The sequence below is a fragment of the Microtus oregoni genome, unplaced genomic scaffold (genome assembly GCF_018167655.1).
Source record: "Microtus oregoni isolate MIOR12 unplaced genomic scaffold, Mior012 000038F_ref0000394, whole genome shotgun sequence".
NCBI classification, from domain to species: Eukaryota; Metazoa; Chordata; class Mammalia; order Rodentia; family Cricetidae; genus Microtus; species Microtus oregoni.
Genome location: NW_024543097.1, coordinates 6,738,100 through 6,758,065, shown reverse-complemented (window position 1 = coordinate 6,758,065; position 19,966 = coordinate 6,738,100). Strand labels below are relative to the sequence as shown.

Here is a 19,966-nt window from a genome sequence, read left to right as displayed (position 1 = left end):
TTGGGGTGAAAGAGTGTCCTGTGTGGCACACAGCTTCCAAAGCCACTAAGACAGAAGAGTATATGATGGCAAAGACAGGAAAGACAGAGGAGTAAAATAATTGCTTTTCATTCTTGGGAGGGAGGAGGCTACAATGGTGGAAGACTGACATGGAAGAGCTGGAAAATGGTGGAACAGGTCACATAATGTGAAATACCCGAAGAATCAATTTTAAAAATGTTAAAATAAAGATAAGAGATAAACTAGAATTTTCACTTTGAAACATTTTTAGAGGGGAAATGAAGGAAGCTCCAGAGAGATTGTTCATAAGAGTTATACAAGAGTTATCATATGAAAAATTAAAATCTGAAATATTTACTTATATGTCTTAAAATAATCACAATAAAAGTTTTTTATAGTGTATCCCAGGCGGGCTTCCAACTCATCATTTTTCTGCCTCCATTCAGCATATCCTGCCATTGTATGTCATCACAACTGACTACAATAAAAGTTTTTTGGTGGGGGAGGATGTTCAAGATAGGGTCTCACTGTGTAGCCCTGGCTGTTCCGGAACTCTGTAGGCCAGGCTGGCCTCAAACTCAAAGAGATCCACCTGCCTCTGCCTCCCAAGTGCTGGGATTAAAGGGGTGCACAACCAATCCGTCCAACAACAAAACTTTTACATACTAACATACATATCTTATAAAAATAAATACACTTTCCAACGCAGAATGAAAACTGGGTGGGAAGAGCAGAACTGTCCCATCTCCATTTTACCCAGGGAACTGGTAAGCATGGAAGGGGTCGTAGTCATCAGGGGTCGTAGACTTCAAAGGGGATATGGGAACTACTATGGAAAGTCTTAGAGAAGGAGGGAAAGAAGGAAAAGGAAACAGAAAAGGAACACCAAAATTTCAGAAATTTAAGTCTTCTTTTATTTTAATCTTTAAAAATCAAAATTCTAATTTATAAAAACTGGAAATCATTATAGATGCTAACAGTACAAAGGGTAGTAAAATAAAGAAGAATCCAAATCTAAAATTTGCCAAATGTTACAACAATATACTTACAAAAAAAGTCACACTTTAGAAAAGGAAACTCAACTTAATTGTAATAAAAAATTCTTTTTATAAAATTGTATAATTACCTTCTCCAAGTAATACACACAGAGGAATACATATACCCATAGATATACGTATCCCTATCTATTTATGTAAGACTTGGAAAAGACTGTAATATGAGGTATAACTAAATTAGATCAATAACATTATCTATTTTCCATGCTTTCTTAACAAAATTAGTTCACCTTCCAGAAAAGAAAATATCATGAAATTTTAACTGTTAATCATTTCATACTTCCAGGAAAACAAAGACACAAAATGCTGATAAGGTCCACGACATAATCTATAGCTTATCCATTCAACAACAGTTAACTTTCTTATATGATTAATCAGTTCTCCGGGAAGGTATCATTTGTTAAAAAGTCATATAAGAGTAGACATTATCTGGATAATGGTGCTGCAAAAAATAAATAAAGCTTACTTTAAATGTTTTATGAAAATCAACAAAGTGAAAAAGTATAGCAGATTACAGTGTTCTCTTTCATAATTTATAGTTAAATTACTTTCAAAGCTTCATATAAAATGTATTCCTGTTAAACTGCTAGCTAAAATATTATACAAAATTCTCACCAGAATCTGAACGTCTGTAGCCTGCTCTTGAACTATGTGAATTGCTTTTGCCAGATCTTCTTCACCTTCTGGAATGCTGAAATTGTCATCTGGTATCTAGACAAGGACAGGAAGAATGGGTTGACATATTGAGTGCCTTACAGTGCTCCCCACTTATACAATGATACATCCTCAGACACGATGCAGATGCTTGAAGATGTGGTTACTTACCATCCTTGCAGATCCTATTGTTCTCATATAAACATACAATGCAGTTTATGTAGACACAGTAAGAGACCAGTAATGATGACAATACTAATATAACAATCATAACAGTTATGACAAAAAGTCATTAAAAACTGGTAATTTTTGGAATTTTCAGAAACAATTTTTGGACTAGATATGACAATGGGTTATTAAAAACCAGAAATAGGGTACAACATTGGGCAGGTCTCACACAGTCTGTTGCACTGAGGAAGTAGAGTATTCAACTAAATAAAAAGTATCATTTTAATTAATGTTGTTATAGAAAGAAACATAAGGAGATAGCAACATTTCATTTCAGAAGATTTCTTCCTAAACTAAAGCTTCCAAGAAATATACTCTACATAGAACACTATGTGCTTCTAGAGATGAGCTCAATCTGTCTAACTAACGAGCCTCTGCCTGTCAAGGCCTCTGCCAGGCCCACTTACACAGTTGGTTCAGGCTCTGACATCTAAATGTGACTTCATATCCAAGTCTCAGAAGCAATGAATTAAAAGAAAATGTTGAGACAGGAGCATGTTTTAAAGAACTACAATTAAAGTAGAAGAAACCAGTGGACTATGCTTCAACTGATGCTGGCAACCTGGAAATCCCTGTCAAGAACAAACTGGATTGATGCAGGAGAGTCTTTTGTTTTGCGTTAATTTCATTGGTTAAATAAAGAAACTGCCTTGGCCCTTTAATAGGACAGAAAATTAGGTAGGCGGAGTAGACAGACAGAATGCTGGGAGAAAGAAGCCGAGTCAGTCAGTTGCCATGACTCTCTGCTCCAAGATGATGGCTCAGTGCTCCCTGCCTGCACCTGGACAGATGAGAGAATCAGGCTTAGGCAGGCGGGAGCGCATGGTTGATTCCCGCCGCCATACAGAGAGATGTTTTCAGGTTGCACAGTGCTCTGCCTGTCAGATTTGGCTGTAACTTTGATGAAAAGAGTTTCTGTGCCGCAAGCTCAGTCTCAGAGTTAAAGTGCTGAGTGTGGCTCCTACCTGGCAGCCCCAGAGCTAGTAGAAAATGGTACATCCTCCATTTTAAAATTGAGAGAAGTGGAGCCAACATCCAGAGCAGCCCTCTGCCCTACAGCTCAGAGGCTCAACTGACTCAGTCACAAGTGGCTCCGCCATGTTGGACTGGGCGGAGCAAGCTGGCAGTACCTGTTTTTGACCTAGAAATGTCACAGCTTAGATTCTTAAGCACTTAATGATTTAAAGGCATAAAACAAAGTGCTCCTGGATAGTAAAAGAAGAAAATTACAGATTCACAATAAAATAGATTTCAAACATAAAAGACCTATAATGGACCACAATGTTGGATAAATATACGTAGGCTTAAAAGAAAGAAAAAATACATAAAAAATGAAGTTAATGGTTTAAAAAAAGGGTAAAGTCTTTAAAGAGACGGAGTACAGATAGTTATAGATTAAAAAAAATAAACCACGTAAAAATGGAGTCTAGATTCTTTGTATTATTGTGTTTTCTTTAAATCTTTTGACTGTGAAGGAGCTAAGTACAGAGAGACATTTCATTATATGGGCTGCCAAGCTAAACCAAAATGGAGATAAGGGTGTTATGATTTCAAAATTTGGTTTTAAGGAGATGATGCTTTGGAGAGGGTCTTCTTTTGTTTTCACAGAGTATGACCCTGTGGATTGCTTCTATCCCAATATGGTATGATAGACCACGACCTCCTAAAAGGTTGCTGTAAACACCCTCAAAAAATTACTTCGCTCAACTGCCAACTGAGATAAACCTGGCACACAGGTTACACCCTAAATGATCTGATTAACAACGCCCCCATTCAGCAAAAAGCAGTTTGGAGAAAAAACTGCACCCATGTTCCCAAATATTGTTTATAAATGTTCTTTTACATTTAAAGGGGGATATGATATAGATATGAATAATTTACATTGATATAAATTCTGCTTTATTGGTATTAAGTTAAGGTCAGCTTTGTTATATGTATATGCACATTTCTGATCTTGATTAAGGTGTTGTGATTGTGTAGTTCATTTAAAAATGTAATGTATATAGGTTGTTAATGGATAAACATCTATAATAGTCAAATTTGTAGTCATGTTAGTTAGATTTTCTAGATATATAGAGATATATTTCAGTTAGATAGACATTCTTCATATCTTTCAAAGACTACAGAACATGGCATTTAATGTTTTAATAACTTAGGACTTTTCATGACAATGAGACATGTCTGCTCCTGGCAACACCAATCTACTTCAAAAGGAAGATGGGCATCGAAGAGGCTCCTTATGGAGTTGGATAGCCATTTGAGCAAGAAACTGTTCTTGCCTGGACTGTTGCATAAACTGGACACAAAGAACCCGCAGAGAGAGGACTGCTGAACTTCCCTAAAGGTGAGATGGTCTTTTGGGGTTCTTGATTCATGAAAAAGTCCGCGAGACATTCTGCAGAACACAGCAGAAAATAAACTGTCTTTAAAATTTCCTACTTCATGAAAAAGTCTGCTGGATACTATGGGCCTGTAGGCCAAAGATGGATACCCCAAGGTACAAAAGAACTTTTGGTAACTGTCCAGGCAGCGAGATGTCTCTGTCATTTCTAGAGTTTTGGAAGTTGCTTACCTCTTGTTTGCTTAGATAATATTATATCCTTCTGGATTCTTTAATGGAGTTAAAGACTAGTTAGTCACAGTTATAGTTTTCCTTAGTTATGATAAAGGATAAATAGATATAAATATTGAAACTGTAATTCTTGTTTGATAACTGTTTTGTTATATGTAATCTTACTATGTTAAAATGAAAGCCTTTCTTTTTGTTTAAACAGAAAAAGGGGAAATGATGGGGGAGAGTCTTTTGTGTTAATTTCATTGGTTAAATAAAGAAACTACCTTGGCCCTTTAATAGGACAGAAAATTAGGTAGGCGGAGTAGATAGATAGAACGCCGGGAGAAAGAAGCCGAGTCAGTCAGTTGCCATGACTCTCTGCTCCAAGGTGGATGCCTGTTAGACTCGTCCCAGTAAGCCACACTCAAGTGGCAATACGGATATTAGAAATGGGTTAGATCAATATGTAAGAACCAGCAAATAAGAGGTTATAACTAATGGGCCAGGCAGTGTTTAAATGAATACAATTTGTGTGCTGTTATTTCACGTATAAAGCTAGCCATGCGGGAGCTGGGCAAGAACACAGCCCGTCGCTCCTCTTACTACACTGGATGATGGGGAAAAGTCCCAGATAGAAATGACTACCTATGAAACCAAAAACAAGGGTGGTGGCAGGAGTTGAACCCAAACAGAGATGGGGCAACTGGAACAGGAAGATGTCCCACTAAATGTAGATGTTGAAAGAGCATTTTCTCAACTCCATTGTAATCAGTAAATAGTTAAACTTCTGCTTAAAACATATCTTATCTTAAATAAAGCCCTTATGTGCCCCAGGAAATAGGAGAAAGCATTCACAAGAGTAATTACCTCCTCGTATTCACACTCATCTTCAGAAGCCTCAGTCAGGGTCACCTCTGAGCAGTTGTCAAGTTTAACACAGAAAAGTAGAACAGTGTTATGATACTACAGCTGCTTGACCTCAGTACAGTATTGGATCTAATGACTTAAATATGAAATTTGTAAAGACATACAAATTAAAATTCAACCTTTTTCTCCATAAAGCCTATAAGTTTAGACATAAATTATTTCAACTCGTATTTTATACCATTAAGTCCATAAAAAACTACATCCATTTCTGCATGTATGATTATTAGCCAGTGACTTTTATCTTGATTTTAATAGCATTTACACAACTACAGAATGTCATTCAGGTAGTATGAATTAGAATTAGAAACTATATAAAAGGGTGCATGCCAGCAATCTGTTTTGTAACTTCAATGCATCCACGTTAACTACTCCAAGGAGAAAAGTGACCACTTGTGCTAGCTATCTATTGCGGCAAAACCATTCCCAATAGGATTTCTTCCTTGCCAGCTATTTCTTAGGAAGCACCAAGCTGCTGACAGCCATGTCTTTAAGGAACTTTTCCTTCACCAACTTAAAGTTTTCTGAATATTTGTGTTCTCCCAAGTTGCACAGCCATTCTGATATTTTAGAAACATTTCTTCTTAAGATAGCACCTCAGTTACAAAAATCTGTGTTTATTATTTATTGTTGCATAACAAACTTCCAATAACATATGGCTTAAAAGAACAATAAGGAAACACTGCTTATTAGAATGTAGATGAACCTGGAAGACAATAAACCAAGAAAAACCACATCAGAAACACATAGGAAGATAGTAAACCAAGCAAAAATAAATCAGAAACACATAGGTCACAATTATATCTGGAAACTATAAGTTGTTCAGCTTAAAGAAAGAGACAGTAGTAGGTAGTTACCACAGATTAAGGGTGGAGAAAATGGAGAGATATTGATGGAATAGAATACATTTCCAATCATGAAAAGAGTAAGTTCTGGAGGCGTAGTGCACAGCGTGAAAGCCATGAGACAATAATGAGTCAGAAACTTGACATTTTCAAAGAGCACAGCTCTTCAGTGGTTTCACTACACCAAATGAAGAGCTCCTCAAAGAAATCAAAATTAGAGCTAACACATGATCCAGCTAACCATGCTTGAACATCTAACCAAAGGGACCAAAATCAGTGTACACAGAAATGCCTGTACAGATGTGTTCACTGCATCTCTGTTTATAACAGCCAAAACAAAGGAGCAGCTTAGACGTCTATTAGCATGATCTGATAAAACAATGTGGCTCATACACATTCACAACAGAATTCTGGTCAGCTATAGAGAAGAAAAATATGTCATTTGTAGGAAAATGGAACTGAAGATCATTATATTAAGTACAAGAAACTCAGAAGAAAAAATGTTGCATGTTTTCTCTTGTATGAGAAATCTACGTATCTATTAAGCCAATACACTTATGCATACACAATACTAAATCAGGGTAAATGATACACATATATAAAACATCATAAAGAAGCAGATTATTGTATATACTAACTAAAGCAATCATTTTTTTAAACAAAACTCCAAGGCAAATACATTGACTTAATCACTTGTCTGTTGCTGTAATGAAACACCATGACCGAGGCAACTTACAAAGGAAACATTATTTTGTCTTGCAGTTGCAGAGACTTGAAGTTCATAAAGGCAAAGAGAAGACAACAAACAGGCATGTGGGCTGGAGCAGGATGCTGGAATTCACATCTTTTTTTGTTTGGTTGGTTGGTTTTTCGAGACAGGGTTTCTCTGTGGCTTTAGAGCCTGTCCTGGAACTAGCTCTGTAGACCAGGCTGGTCTCGAACTCACAGAGATCTGCCTGCTTCTGCCTCACGAGTGCTGGGATTAAAGGCATGCACCACCATCGCCCAGCTTGGAAGTCACATCTTGACCAAGGTAGAGAGCAACTGGAAATGGTGGGAATCTTTAAACTCTTAAGGCTTGCCTCCTGTGACATACTTCCTCCCCAAAAGACACGCTTCCCAAGCCTCCCTACACAGTTCCATCAGCTGGACACCAAGTGTTCCAATACATGAGCCTATGAGGGACATTATTGTCATTCAAACCATCATGTGTATTACTTTCTCAACTGTATGATCATTTCAAAATGTCTGAGATAAGTGTATCAAAGTTTTACATTGTACAGCTGAATGAATGCAATTTATATTGTCAATCATATTTCAATAAAGTTTGTAAAAGGAACAATTAACATTTGTTACATCACAGTTTCTGAAGGTCAAGAATACATTAGCTACTTAGTTGGATGATTCTGAGGAGCTAACATGATGTCACAGTCAAGGTGACAGGTGGCAGTCATCTCAAACCTGAGCTAAGGCAGCAGCACATACTTAAAGGAGAGCTAACATTGTCTCAGTGTTGGATGATGGCCTTCATTCAATCTTCATGTGATTCTCTCCACAGACATAGTAGCTAAGCTTACTTCAGAATTAACAATAAATGACGAATAACCACAACAGTTTTTATAGCCAAGCCTCAAGTTCAATGTCTTAAAGGCTGTACAGGGCAAGCATGTTCAGCATATAAGGACTACTGAAGAGCAAAACCTGATAGTGGTGTAGCCTAGTAAAACAGCGCTTGCCAAGCAGGTGCGAGGTCCTGGTACCTGTCCCTTGAAACTCAAAAACAGAACACGAAATGCAGGAGGCAGGACCTTTGCTTTATCATGTTAGGGACAGCCCAACTACCAACCAAACTACCTTGCATGTTTTCAAGAGACCTGGAGAGGAACTATATGAGAAAAATCATTTAGAATGGTCCTTAAGTTTCAGTAAAAGCTGTACATCTATTTTTTATTATCCCTTCCCTCACTCTGGAAAGAGATGAGCATCTATGAAGAAATCTTTCTTCATTGGTTAAGGTGAAAGGATAAACACAAGCCATTCTAAGCCTCCTTCCAGTTCTAGATCTGAATTTTCTGTAACATTTTTATTTATTTAAATAAAATTTCCTAGGGCTTAGCTAGAGGACATTAACATCTTCTGAGAAGTGGCTACTCCAAAGTGATTTCAATACCAATTCCTTGTCAGTCAGTTTCCAGAAAATAATGTCATTCTTCCCACTTGTGCATGATAAATTCCAAAACAAAGTAAATATTCTAACATCCTTGGTGCACAGACTAAAAATTACAAATGAGCACACACTGTCTATGTGAGGAAGAGATTCCAAAAGGGATTGTTAACATGGTGACATAGAGATGAAAATATCATTTGTCCTCAGAGTACTAGCTACGTAAGGCAACACTTGGAAATCTTACCCAGAAAATGTCCTCCGCAATAACTTTTAATCATGAAAAAGATACTGCTTCCTTACAATAAAAAAAACAGATTATATGAAAAATGTCATTTGATAAAGCATGAATGTGTTTCCCATGGAGTATAGCACTGTTTACTTTCAAAATGACCCTTTGAGATTAAACATCCCTGTCATATTTAAGATGAAAATTGAGAAATATAAATTAAGAGACTTCCTAGGCTATGAGTGACAGAGACATGTTTCTTGAGTTCAATGCGGAGAATTTTCCGTCATATCATAGTATTTTTACACTGCACCATAACAATACATGGTTTATTAACATCTTAGATAATATAAATACAAAATTTGTTTTCAATATCCTAGGTAATGACCTCACATATTTGTTTTCCGTGTCTCAGTGGCACCTTACCAGCAGCTAAATAAAATCGTTTAAATAGCTCGATTTGAAGAGCATGGAGGAGAAAGAAATATAAAGCAGCTAGAGGCGAAAGAACTGATCATTAATCTAACCAAGGCCAAAGGATTAGTACGAAGAAAGATCAAATACAGAACAAAGCACTCAAAAGAGGAGCAGTTAGACTCCCTAACTGCTATCTTTAAGTAGCCACAACATGATCTGTACAGAGGAGTTTCCCAAAGCAACTCATCTTGAATGTGGTAGTGTAGTGTCCTTGAAAAAAATGTATTGCACGGTGTGGCTATCTGTATGCATCTGTTGTCCGGATAGCTAGCAACACATGGCCAAACGCACAAGCTGATACTAAATGATTCTGTGGCGATTTACAAACGTGCATGCCACTGGAGATATAGAACTCCGTGACTGTGAAAATTAGAGGAGAAAGGGGACCAGAAATACACAGTGATGCAGTACACCCAGAGGACCTCAAGACTTAAATTTGAAGCCACAGGCTCAATTCTAACCTCCTTACTGCTTGGGGTAAAGATGGGTTTGTAGTCAGATGCCAATCCTGATCATTCCAAAGAAAACAGATACCCTGCCCAGCACATCAAAGCATTATCTATTTCCAAAGGCTCAGAGGTTCTAATGAAGAGAATGCACTGTATTTAGATACTGATCCCCTGACCCTTGGGACAGCCAGAGAAATGAAGAAGAATCTGAGGGAGCATCACATGCAAAAAAAGAGGGGTTTACATTTTTCGGGAGAGCAATCTTGCAAAGGTGAAAGGGGCAAGTCATGGACAACTGTCTGAAAGGAAAAGCTAACTCCTTACTCTACTTCTCCTTCCACTGAGCAACTTTCTCACCTGTGATCTGGTCTCCCAGGAGAGCCTGTGTTCTAGGAGGCACCCATATAAATTAAGCTCTTCGTGGTTTGCATGCAGAGCTGTTTTCTGATGGGGAAAATAAGTGATCATTTAGACTCAAATTATTTTAATGATGCCAAGATGGCTCTGAACAGTTAGACGTTTCTACCCTCATCTGTCCACTACTCCCCCAAAGAATATATTAACAGTAATGTTGCACTCCACATGCAAATCTCATTTCCACCTTTTCTGTTACCCTTGGCTCTAGGGCCTGCCTTTCTGTGCCCTCATATCTGCAGACCCTCAGTCTATAGCCTGTTCTTGCTCTTGTCCTGCCTACAACCATGGCATCCCTCATTTCCAGGCCAGATTCTATATCATATAGCTGCAGTCTAGCTAGAGATAGCAGCTCCCACTCTGTCACATCTTCATGTTCTAAGAGGAATTTAGGGGCATCAGCATTTTATGCTATGAAACACTCCCTGATACTTAGTCACCATGGCCAGTCTCTAAACTTATGGAATCTGCCCTAGCTCCTGGTATTGTGGATCCCATTAGAAGACAGGCCGAGATTTATAATGCATGCACTGAAAATGCCATAGAACACCACGACAGTGCCACAGAAGACACAGCTTCATGACCAGATGCCTCACGGCGATACTTCAGCTGGACTAACAATAGAAATGACAGCCCGAATGGGTCGCAAGTGGGTTCTTCTGAAAGTGGATCAATGAACAATTTGCAGCTATAAACATTAAACAAACTTCTTCACTTACAAGACACTTCCTCTGTCATCCTGATAGGTAGCATACAGCAAGCAGCATCTTTAGAGAGGACCAGAATGAGACATTACTAATTAGGCTTTCCATAATTTCCCAGAGCTGTAGAAAGAAATCACTTTGCAATCTTTGCAATCTTCTCACAGCCAACGTTCACAGAAGCAATAAAAAAAAAAATCCAGCCTGGGTCCACTCTCATTAACATTTTATTTACCAAACTGGAAAGGTACTATAAACAGCAAATATCCCTCTCTTAGGAATACCAGCCTAAATAAAGTTAACTGAGAAATATAGATAAGAGATGACAAATAATTGGCATGCCCGTTGTCACATTCTCGCTGCTGTTTACTTGGATGGCCTTTACCAGGAAGTCTTCATAAGTCCTCTAGGTTATTAGCACCATATACACAGAGCTACGACCAACTCAACAGACTTGGCAAGAGTGGAAAGCTACTGAGCACTCTGGTAGGAGGTAGCTGTAGCACAGCTTCTGCTCAGAGCTGAAATACCTGAGCATATTAATTGCATGCTTTTCATAGTGGGTGGTAGTACATGGGTCTTTCAAAGTCAGGAGACATAAAGATGGGATCTACACACTATTCTTCTATCTGAACAAATTTTTTGTTTTTGTTTTTCAAACAGAGCCTCACTCTGTAGTTTCGGCTAGTCTGGAACTACCAAAATCCCCTGCCTTGTTCGGCACTCTGAGGCCTGGGATTGTGGGCAGCTGTCATCATGCTCACAGTATCTGAAAATATAGTTATTAGAAGTCAATTTGTCTATAAGTTTGCTGCTCCAATTATAATCTTCAGACCTGTAGCATCTTGGGAGCTTGTTAGCCACAAAGAAACTCAGTGTTCACCTGATTTACTGCATTAAAGTTCATCATTTAAAGATTCATGTGTGATTCGTTAAAGTTAACATAGACTACAGGACACAGAGCAAAATAGTTGTTCTCTGTAAAGAGCCCATGACATTAAAACATCCAATATTGAACCTTCTGGATTTAGTACATGGCTGTTGGTCTAGAGTCTATATTCATGGTATCAAATCTTATTATTTGAATACATGTAAGAAATTCTAGCATCTAAACACAAGCTTTCTGATAGTTGGAAGTACTTTAGTTATTAGTAAATAGCAATTTACTAAGTATTTCACAAACATTTTGCAGTCATATAAAATTTCAGATTTTATAAACTCTGAAACATACATTATCTGAGGGATTTTTAAAGAAAGGAATAAAGAAATAAAGGAGGGGTAGAACAGAGAAGCCAGTAAGTTCATTATATTAGCTACTTTCTTTCAGTACCCAATTAATAGTCTTTCCAAAACAACATAATGTTAATAATAAAAGCAATAAACTATAATAAAAAAGCATCAATGATAGAATTTTCAAGTAGGTGAAAGCTATCAATGGATGGTTCTCCAGCAGTAAGGCACTTCATAGAAAACAGGCATCTTAGGTGGGACACCAGTCTAGTGCTACAGCCTTGTTCCAGGGTGGCTCTGAAATCCTTGATTTTGCAGCTGTAGATACCAGGTCCGTATCCAGAGCTGAAGATGACGCAAAGCCTCGTTTTCACTTCACCGAGCCATGAGAAACTGCTCCTGGGACAGCGGTAACCTTAGAGAAGGCAGCAAACTCATCTATCTACACAACCTAAGACACTAAATCCTTACTGCTGAAATACAGAGACCTACAAAATAGTTAAACACCAATCAGGGAGTGGAGTTAGGAGAGGAAGAGGAACCTTCAATGCTTCTCTTTCCTAGAGTGTGCCTTTCATTTTTCTCCCTTGGAAGGGTTTTGGTTTCGAGAAACAACATCAAAATCAACTAACCTTTAGCTTGCTTAGTCCAACCTCTTCCCAGCGTGTGTCTGACGACTGAAACTGGAAACTCCTAAATAGCCACACATTACGCAGCCCTTAGTCACTACTACAACTGAAATGCCACCAAACTGTGACTTTAAAGTGTCACTGACAACTGCCACCAGCCTTTCTGAGTTCAGTAGACAACGACTTGGCCCAGCATGTTTTATAATATTGCAAGTTTTTTCCTAACAATAAGTTCTATGAGGAATCCATCCACTCCTTGACTAGATTTCCAAATGCTGTGGTGACCACAGAGAGCCATGTCATTGTGTCTGCTGCCAGCACACCTTGAGAAAGTTTAAAACAAAGAAGCAATTCCATCAGGAAACGCTTCACAGAAGAAACAAGAGTCACTGATAACAGCCAGCAGGTAACAGGAAGGACTGTTGCGGCCATATCTTTCCCCTGAACACCTTCCCTAAGCTGGAACAAAAACACTGAGGTCCATATTGGCAGAAGCATCTTTCCTGTTGTCCTAACTGGCCTCTGTTACTGTGATGGAGCAGTAACCTTTTGGTTGGGGGAGGAAAAGTTTTATTTGACTTATAGGTTACAGTCAATTGACAGAAGCCGGGGCAGGAAAGGAAAGCAGGAGCATAAGCAGACCTCATGGAGGAAGACTGCTTATAGGATGACTTCTCTGGCTTGCTCAGTGACCTTTCTTCTAAAGCACAGGCCGGTAGGCCTAGGGATGGCACCACCCACAGTGGGGTGGGCCTGCCTGCACCAAGTAGCAATCAAGAAAATGCCCTGTGGACATGGCCATAGGACAACTGATCTAGACAATCCTTCAATTGAGTTTCCTTCTTTCCGTGTATGCCAAATTGACAACTGTCCTAGTTAGGGTTTCTGTTGCTGGGATGAAACACCGTGACCAAAAAGCAAGTTAGGGAGGAATGGGTTTATTAAGCATGCACTTATACATCTCTGTTTGCTTAAGGAAGTAAGGACAGGAACTCAAATAGGGAAGGAACCTGGAGGCAGGAACTGATACAGAGGCCGTACTGCTTACTGGCTTGCTGAACCTGCTTTCTTATAGAACAAGAATCATCAATCACCAATCAAGAAAATGTCCTACAGGCTTGCCCTCACACAGCTCAGTCTTTTTCTTTTTAATCACAGCTCAATCTTATGGAAGCATTTTCTTAATTGAGGCTTCCCTTCTCAGATGACTTTCTTTTTTTTTTTTTTTTTTTTTTTTTTTTTGGTTTTTCGAGACAGGGTTTCTCTGTGGTTTTGGAGCCTGTCCTGGAACTAGCTCTGTAGACCAGGCTGGTCTCGAACTCACAGAGATCCGCCTGCCTCTGCCTCCCAAGTGCTGGGATTAAAGGCGTGCACCATCACCGCCCGGCTCAGATGACTTTCGTTTGTAGCAAGCTGACATGAAACTATCTGGCACAGGATTGAAATTATGACACTAATGATGAGTCCTGCTCCTGTGTCTGGTTTGAGCCACATTAGTCTACAGATGTTTCCTGTGTCTCTATGTTTTGGAGGAATACCATATGATTTCCTGGAGAAGTTAAGTGAACCTCTTTCAAAGACCTTTTACAATACTGGTGGGTCATTATCTAGTACCAGTAGTATGGCATGAAGTATAAGAGAAGTCTGAGAAAAATGCACTAAATCAGAGATATTTACACATATGTGCAAGGCAAAGGACACTGGAGTTCTGATTCACTTAAGCATACTATAATTTCCGTTTAGCCACTGAAGAGCCTGAGAGCTAGAGACTTTAAACCCAAGAAAGTCTCACTTCGGCAACTATAATAATTGCCTTACAAAACAATGTCAAATAACATAATACTGTCAATTTCTAATTACTCGTGTGAAGAGAGCCCAGGGATACAAGGATAATTGGCATTCATAATTAATCCTCAAACTTCATTCTGACTAATAGTTAAAACCTCTCCCATGACTAAACCTCTTCCCTCAACACTGAATGTAGAAAAATAACTAGTTAGATGTTTGCCTTTGCTACCTTCCCCTGGCTCTCTGTTTGAAACATGAAATAGTAATCAGTCAACTATGAAGAGATGTAAGAAGACATAAAACTACCTAATTAACAAATCTGATTGTCTTACATTTGCAACTGTGACTTAAAGTGTTTATTGGAAGATCTGTGTGTAGCATATGAACGCACAAGGAGTGTGACAGAACACGCAAGACCTATGCAGCTTCAAGCCAGTTAGGAAGGAAAAGTAGATTCAGGGTCTCAACCCTAACCAAGAAGCTATCTGCAACTGATAGGGGTTTGCAAGGGAAAAGTCAGTTTATTCAATGGTTTCACTGGGCAATATCACATTCCACATTCCAGATCAGGCCTAATGCCCTGAAGTAGCTGTAAAACACAAAATGAACTCAAAGGTGTTTTTGTAGACATTTTGTTTCATTTTGGTTTGGGCATTTTTGTTATATTGGTCTTTTACCTGTTTGTTTTGACTTTCATTTTGGGGAGGGTTTGCGGGGAAATGCTGTTGTTTTTTTACTTATTCTGGATTTTGTTTCTTATTTTTGTTTTTGTTTTAGAGGCACCACAAAATTGGGTAGGGAGGGAGAAGAGCAATATCTGGGAGAAGTTGGGGAAGGCGACAAGCATGCTCAAAATATATTGTATGAAAAAATGTTAGCAAAAAAAGATGAGTGTGCAAACTGAAACAAGTTGTGGTTTTAATTCAGTGTTCTTCTGGAAAATTCTATACATCTGATTTTCTTGTTTAAAATTTCATTGTGTAAGAATATTGTATTTAATTTACAAATAGATCTTCAAAGTGTTATCAAACTATTAGTCTCATGTTAATAACTAAACTATTTCCTGATAGTTCATTTTCATGCTGACAAGTTTTTACAATTGTTTGATGCAGATGAATTCAGAAATTATAACATATGTTTTTTATCTTTAAAGGGAACATTCTGGGACAGATATCCTGTTTGAGCTACGAAAACGGATTATAAAGACTCAATTACAACACTAAGGCATCCACTTATTTTATTCATATTGATTTCAAGGTATTCAGACTTACATCTTGTAAAAATCATTTAGAATCCAATATAATACTACATATTTTCTTTAACTCTTTACGCACTTCTGTGTGACTCTCTAAAATATGAATATAACAGAGCCTGCTAAAGATCACAAAATGGATCGCTGCTGGACCTATGAGATCTTGAATTAAGACACAAAGGATTATAACTGTGTAAAATAATAAAGGGAGATTTTTTTTACTGTCTTTGACATCTTTGTGGATAGTCATCTTTCTTTTATCTACTGAAAGAAAAACTTATATGACTCTTACAAACAGTGCACATTAATCCAGAATAATTAATGCACTTACCTAGAGGAATGAAGTCCTCTATAGCCTTGCAAAAATTAGTGAACCTAAATATACACACAAAATTATTCAATTTTTCTGGTACCCCCATTCATAACTGCTCATTATTATTCTTGCTGCTTTCTTCCAAGTATTTGTCAGTTTTAGTAGCCCAATTGAGCAGCCCAATGGGGGGGGGAAAGATTTAATCAGTGCTATCACTAAATAGCCAAAACCAAAACTCCTAAAGAAGGCAGCCAGCCATACATGGGCAAATTACTTAGGACAGCACAGTTGGACAACGTCCACAACCATGTGTGCAGTCTGTGCATCCATCTCTGTGCCCATAGGCACAGGTCTTCCTTCATCCCTCTTAATGATGGAAGCCATTGCGAAGGTATTCTGGGGATCTTTTTTTTAGGACAACCATTAAATCACAGAACTGAATCAATTCCCTGAGGCATCTTCATGTCGACAAGGTGTAAAGTGCTGGAGGCTTCCCTATGCTCAGGACCACGGATGAACCTACACGCCTAGAGTGACTTCAGTGGGCGCTACGACACACTGGGGTGACAAGGACTCCTCCAGGGAGTCCCACGGACACAGCGCAGGCCCCGATAGCACCAGAAGGATACGCTCCAGGTAGTAGGCGCCCTCGGTGGACACCGCCTCTGCCGCGTCGCTCGTGGGCGACAAGCCAATGCCCAGCGCCTCCTCCAGCATCCGCATCGGCGGCACCCCAGGCGGAGCGGACATACTCGCGGCCCGGCTCACAGGGTCCGTCGGTGCCCCACGGTCCCCACGGAGCCCCTCGGTGCCCCAAGGTGTCCTACGGACTGGCGTGGCAACTCTCGCGAGATCGCGGGACCCTTCACCCCCGACTAGAGGAGGACCTGAGGGTCAGCGCCTAACCCTCTGCGTGTCCGCAGTTGCTACGGCAACGCGTTGCCTAGTTACCCCAGACGCCCCAGGCAGCTTGTAGAGGAAACTAGATGCCACAAACCCAGCCTAGCGGCTTAGATTGCATTTTTAACCCAGGCTACTTATTGGGAGTTTTGTTTTTTAAGCTGAAAAGAGTGCCGCCTACCTCAAATGGTTGCTATTAGCTGTAAGTCAACAAAGCATTAGGAAACCATTCAGAGCGTACAGCAATAAGAAATATGAGCTGTTTCTGTTAAACATGTCTGTCTTGGTTTTGAGTTTTGGAATACAGGACACAATGATATCTAAACAGTTCAAGTTGCTGTCATTTTCTCATATCAAACATTCTGAGTGCTCATTAAATGCATGGAACTGGAAATGCAGGAGAGAGATTCTGAAAATGGGGGATCTGTTGACTCAGTTTGTTCTTCATTTCGAAGGAAGCATGGCCTCAGCTAGCAAGATGCTTAGCTATAAACTGTTGATGTCTAGAAGAACAGGCAGAAACGTGAGACCTGCAGGGGACAATCTCATGGCGCTTCTAATGTTTAGTGTATTTTATCTGCTACAAAGTCTCTGTCGTCTTTGATCAAGCTCTTCCTCGTTTTTTTTTTTTTAGGTAAATTAAGTTTCCTGCCTGGACTACACTTCCTGTTCTCTTATGAAGACTTTTAAAATCTGTTTACCTAGATTAAGTGGAAAAACTCAAAAGTAAAATATATAGAGTTCTTTACCAGCACTCGGAAGGCAGAGACAGACCGATCTCTGTGAGTTTGAGGCTAGTCTGGTCTACAAAGTGAGTTCCAGGACAGCCAGAATGGTTACACAAAGAAACCCTGTCTTGCATAATAAAAAAAAAGAGTTCTCATCATCATTTCTTATATATCAGATATTTTCTATAAGTAATACAAGTAAATTTTGCCTATTTTATTGTGACTGTAAAGACCCCAGATTGAATATTTGTTAAAAAAAATACTAAAAAGCTTAATATAAAATAATTGCTATAAAGTAAAGCACAATTCTTTTAGAAAAATAGTCAGCACTTGGACATAAGAAATGGGTTTTTATAACAGTAAGGAAATACAAAGCATAGCCAGTATTAAATGTGTAAGACAGAGAAGTCAGAGATTGTCAAAATAAAGAAGAAAAGGAGATATTTTATAGTCCCCAAAATATGTGAGTCTCATTTTGCCAGGCTTCCAAATAACCAAGGTTTTAACTGAGTTACTAATCCATTTATATCCGTGTAATCGATTTCAAATTTTAAGCTCTTCCAAGATGTGTTGCCTATTACAATTGAAAGTATGTTCACAGAGACCTGATCAGTGATGTTTCGGGAAAATTCAAATGAAAACCACTTTTAGCATTTGTGTAATTTCTTTGATATCTACAGTGGATAAGCAATGCTTTAAAGAACAATTTGATAAAAAAATTAACAGACATCAAAAAGATAATGCTTTCAGATTTTAGAAAAAGGAATCTGTGATGACTGCTACTTTCTTAGAAGTCCTGTGTCTTTGCAAAGATGCAGTTGAAGGCTGTCTGGCTATGTTCTGAAATTACTAGACTGTAGATCCTGCTTTAATTTAAAAGAGGTGGGGAAACCTGACTAAAAGAACACAAATACACACAAACCTTTAGATTACAATAGTGGTTTGACATATATATTTTTATCTTATAGATGTTCTTTTTTTTTTGTATATTTTACGTGCTTCCTTAAAGTGGGGATGAAATAAAAGAAGCCTCAGCATTTTGATGAGTGAGCAGGAAACTGCTTTTTGCTTTGCTCCCCAAAGAGGTAAACAATGAAAAGAGCAGAGACACTCGAGCTGAAGCAACAATTACAAAGGACAACAAATGTGATCTCCTCACAGCCTAAATGCCCTATTTATGCAAAAGTGAAATTATTTTTAAAAGCAAAACCAGAAAGCAATCTGGTAGTGAATACACTCTGTGCGTGTGTAGTTTCAAAGCAGAAAATACTCACATGCAAATATATTGCAAAGTACAATTCAATTATCAAAGATAATGGCATTCACTTGCTACCACTACAGCCCAAGCCATTTGCTGATGCCCGTTTGATACCAGTAGCTTTCTTGTTTTCATTCAAAACTTCACAGTAAGTGGTAGTCAGGTTTATGATTTCTGAGTTCATAGAAATAGTAGCAAATTGCTGAAAAATCATCATTTTTTCCACCACACACAACATATTTTCTCTGCTTGCACTAGCATCCATTTGAAAATCCATTCCTTCTGTACTTTTTTCTCTGTAATTGAAACAGAGTTAGTCAGTTCTCTGTGGTGAGAAACACATGACACAAGCTTGACCCAAAAAAACTTCTTATTTCTTTCGGCTACAGCAAAAACCTCTGGTTTCCAATATGATTCTTGGTTTCTAGTTCTTTCCAATTAAAAGGAATGAGGGCTTCATGGGAAAAATAGATGATTCTAGGCCTTGCTCAGGTAGGTACAAAAGGACTCTGAAGAAATTTTACAGTACCAGAAGAAAAAACTCTCTCCTTCTAAAAAAAGAAAAATATAATCATAATGATAGAGCTTTATCAAAAAGATCCAGCCATCCATTGAAGGAGTTACAATGGGCCAAGTCAGGCCAACTGTTAAAGTTAATAAAACAGTGTTAGAATATAAGCCAAAGTACAAAATCAAAATCTGAGTCATTCTGTTATTAGTAAATGCTTAAATAAACAAATAAATGAGAGAGATGAAAAAGAAATCTATGAAGAACACTTACAAAAAAAGTGAATAAATCCATAAAAACTCAAAATTGAGAATCATGAATACAACAGAAGGTCAGTAAGGGACAAAAAAGTCTGAACAAAACACTGTAAGACAAGAAGTCTACAAAAGCACATACCATTGACTTTGTTTTGGGTTGGCCATTTGCTGATGGGAGGGTACCTACCCTGAAGTGTAGTTAATATACTCAGAGAGACTTCATTGGTAAGAACTAATTTTTCCATTGTGAGCTGATATCAATTGGAGGTAGCTTCTAAGTTGAGGATGTCACTGTGCACTCCTTAATTGTGGGTTAGACAAAGCAAGTCCTACTGAAAATAGTATAGAAATGTGGGGATTTGTGACTTACATTTTTTAGTTAGGATACTGCTGTAAATAAATGCAGATA

General features: G+C 38.4%; 1 protein-coding gene across 1 annotated transcript in view; it reads right to left on the bottom strand.

Annotated features, from left to right (window-relative positions):
- Spag16 (sperm associated antigen 16) overlaps positions 1 to 16,718 on the bottom strand; it is an 899,292-nt gene extending 882,574 nt beyond the window's left edge. The window contains exons 1-3 of the mRNA XM_041631902.1: positions 16,536 to 16,718; positions 5,359 to 5,405; positions 1,671 to 1,766 (exon numbers count right to left, since the gene is read on the bottom strand). Of these exons, the coding sequence (XP_041487836.1) occupies positions 1,671 to 1,766; positions 5,359 to 5,405; positions 16,536 to 16,656 (264 nt within the window). The 5' untranslated portion in view covers positions 16,657 to 16,718. The remainder of the gene's footprint in view (positions 1 to 1,670; positions 1,767 to 5,358; positions 5,406 to 16,535) is intronic.
- Between the last annotated feature and the right edge of the window lie 3,248 nt (positions 16,719 to 19,966).